Source organism: Nicotiana tomentosiformis, chromosome 3 (genome assembly GCF_000390325.3).
Source record: "Nicotiana tomentosiformis chromosome 3, ASM39032v3, whole genome shotgun sequence".
NCBI classification, from domain to species: Eukaryota; Viridiplantae; Streptophyta; class Magnoliopsida; order Solanales; family Solanaceae; genus Nicotiana; species Nicotiana tomentosiformis.
This window is the reverse complement of record NC_090814.1, coordinates 103,963,226-103,966,650: the sequence shown is the minus strand read 5'-3', so window position 1 is coordinate 103,966,650 and position 3,425 is coordinate 103,963,226. Positions and strand designations below refer to the sequence as shown.

At 33.5% G+C, this 3,425-nt stretch overlaps 1 protein-coding gene across 1 annotated transcript; it reads left to right on the top strand.

Moving 5' to 3' along the window:
• Positions 1-1,218: 1,218 nt before the first annotated feature.
• LOC104102812 (aspartic protease inhibitor 1-like) lies at positions 1,219-2,217 on the top strand. Its single transcript, XM_009610646.4, has one exon. It carries the CDS (start codon positions 1,294-1,296, stop codon positions 2,071-2,073), a length of 780 nt encoding a protein of 259 aa, XP_009608941.2. The 5' UTR covers positions 1,219-1,293; the 3' UTR covers positions 2,074-2,217.
• The last annotated feature ends 1,208 nt before the right edge of the window (positions 2,218-3,425 follow it).

Below are 3,425 nucleotides of genomic sequence, written 5' to 3'. Positions count from 1 at the left end.
TTTTCACTTTCCATCTCTATCTTAAAAGGATGTTTTGGAGGGATTTTGTTGCCGAGATTGTTCATTGTACTTTAAGAATTCCCATTTTGTACCTAACTTCCATTAAATCTTTTTAGCATTATTCTGCTTAAGTATCCTATCAGATCAAGCATATTTTGAGTTAAAAAGACTTAGCCTAGCTTCTTTACATATTGAACTTGCAAGGTTAGGTACCTGAAAGAACTTTCTCACAAGTCACAAACAAAGTAAATATCAATGTGATTTATGCAATGTTGGAATGTGATTGGATTAACTTGGAAGTTTAAGATTGTATCATCTTAGTTGTGGTTGAAATTGATTCCTATATGTTGTCCTTCAATACATGCGAGCCAATAATACGCGGAACATATAGATGATATCGTCCACGAAAATCCATTTTAAACGTGCCATGATTACAAAGAAAAAGAATCAAATTATTATTGTTCTTCCTCCTAAAGAGATGGTAAAGTTTAGTGTAGGAGGGTCACAAATTATTTTGCTAATATTTTACTCCATTCGTTTCAATTTATGTGAACTTATTTGACTGGATACAGAGTTTAAGAAAAAATGAAGACTTTTGAAATTTGTAGTCCTAAACAATTCAAAAAGGGCCAAGAATATTTGTATGGTTATAAAAGTTTTTTATTAAAGGTAGAATGGTAAGTTTAAGCAAAATTGTTTCCAAATTTAGAAAGGGATCATTCTTTTTTAAACGAACCAAAAAGAAAATAGGTTCACATAAATTGGAACGGAGGTAGTATAAATAAAGTACGCCCATTTTTGGAGATTATATAAAAAGTGTGCTACAAAATGTTTAAAGCTGCAGTAACTAAGAAAATGTTTGGCTCTTAAAATATTACCCCCTATTCCAATTTTTATGCTCTCTTCATATTAGTCTATTTCATAAAAAAATATTTATATATTTAAAAATAATTTAACATTAAGCTTTACGTTTTAACATTAATAATATAATTTTATAGTTACAGAAGTTACTGTGGCATGTCTTACACAAAAATTTAAAGTGTCTTTTTTCTTTGTTAATGCCAAGATTTTTTTCCCTCTAATAAATCAAATACCGTGCACCACATAAATTAAAAGAGATAAGAGCATTTGATTTTTATCGTTTTCAATCATAATGAACCGATAATGTACGACATAGAGACTACTAAAAAACAAAATGCACATTTTAAACGTGCCAATTTGAAGGACTATCCATGCAACTATAGCAAGTACAATTTCATCTTATCCCTCTATAAAATTCAAGCTTCAATAATAATGGACTGCATATCAAACAATACGCAACACCCTCCTTGGGTAAACATGAAATCCTTTATTTTCAGCTTCCTCTTGCTTTCAACTACTCTCTCTTTGCTTCCCTTTGTGGTCTTTTCATCATCTTTCACTTCCACTAATCCCATTGTCCTTCCCACCACTACTGCTGATGGCAAGGGTTTCCCTATCCCTGTACTCCCCGAAGTGCTAGACATAAATGGCGAACCGCTCCAGATCGGCGAAAAGTACCACATTATCTCCGCTATCTGGGGAAGCGGCGGCGGCGGCGTATACTTAACCAATCTTGGAAACACCAAATGTCCAAACGGCGTAGTCCAGCATGGGAGGGACACCCGACCAGGCATGCCCGTGAAATTCTTTACCACTCACCCCGGTCCCCCACCTTTTAATGTCGTACGTGAAACTAATAACATTAATATTATGTTCTCTGTTCCAACGTCACGACTCTGTGTTAATGAAACTGTTTGGAAAGTTGGTGATCCCGACTTAACTGCACGAGGGGTTAGGTTTGTGGTAACCGGTGGAACTCTAGGAAATCCAGGACCCGAAACAATAAACAGCTGGTTTAAGATTGAGAAAGTAACAAAAACAGCACCTTTCTACAATTTAAGGTATTGTCCTGATAAAGTTTTGTGTCCAATGTGCCAACCCGTTGATTGTTTAGATGTCGGCGTGACTGACCATTTCGGATATAGGCGTCTGGCTCTCACCAACCAGCCTTTTATGGTTTTCTTCAGGAAATTCCAGAAGACTGATGGATAATTAACCTAACCTGCTATGTCTTAACCTGGCTTTCTAAATAATGTGGATAAATCTATCCCTTGTCTTAGATCGATGTTTGATCTTTCGCTCTGTGTAAATGCTGTTTATGAAGCATATGAATAAAGAAGCTAGGCTTTTATATTATCTGGAGAATTAATTAATAATCCACGCTTCGATATAATTAACCGTCTCTCTACATTTCCACATGAGGGAACTAGAAATTTCAGGGTGTCAATATAAAGTTAACATGAAAAAATTAAGGAGTTCCAACATATATAGTCTATATAGGTAAAATAAAAAATTTAACCTCGTTATATAATGTAATATTACATTAAAAAGGTATCAATTGACGCCCTTAGCCTAACGTGTAGCTCTGCCATACTAATTAATGATATTGAAATACTCTAGTGTTGTCGGATAGGTTTGCAAACAAAACGGAATACACAAGATGCATGCGCGCATTTTTCATAGCCTTTATATATTCTAATAAGAATTTAATTTGTATTTGCGGTTATGACTGATCCTTTATGTTTAAGAAATACAATGCTTGACTATAGATTATTTCATCCACTCGGGATAGGGGTGGGCATAGTTTGGGAAAATTTTAAATCAAACCGAAATTCGAATTTTTTGGATTTTTGTTTGGATTTTCGGATTACGGATTGAATTTTGGATTTAATTTTTAATATTTTTGAATTTCGGATTGGATATTGGATTTGGTAATTCGGATTTTGGATATCCGAAAATCTAAACTTTTTGTACTTTATATTTAGTCCATTATTCATATGCCAATAGTAATAAGTTCAATACCCCACCCATAGATATTATCTCATATATTCAATATTAATTACTAGGTTATTGTTAGAATACTTTCTATTTGGACATGATTTTACTTTTGCTACTTCTTATCGGTCGTATTAATGTCTCTGTTGTATTTTTTCTAAATAATAATTTCATTACTTGAATGTTTTATTTAGATGATTGTTGCAAGAATAAGAAATTTTTCAAGCAATTTAACATGCATGAGTGCTTCATTTGGATATTCATTTTTGATAAAAAGTAGAAGCATCACAACTTATACGCTCAAAATCGAAAATTCATAATATCCAAACCGATTCATCCGAAACAAAACTTAAAAAATCCGATCCAATATGAACTTATTTGGACTGGATTTGAATTGTTATTTCTTCCATCCGAAAATCGAAAATTCAAACTGAAAGTCTCATATCCAATCTGAACTGCCCGAACGTCCACCCTAATTCGGGAGATGCTTAATTAGCAGAAGATTCTCAATTGATTTGGTCTTTCTTTTTTGCTTCATCTCTTGTTTGGGGTTTTTCCTTCTACTTCTT

Bases quoted from the DNA above. Each gene is read 5' to 3' on its own strand.
- LOC104102812 (XM_009610646.4), top strand. From the start codon at position 1,294: ATGGACTGCATATCAAACAATACGCAACACCCTCCTTGGGTAAACATG.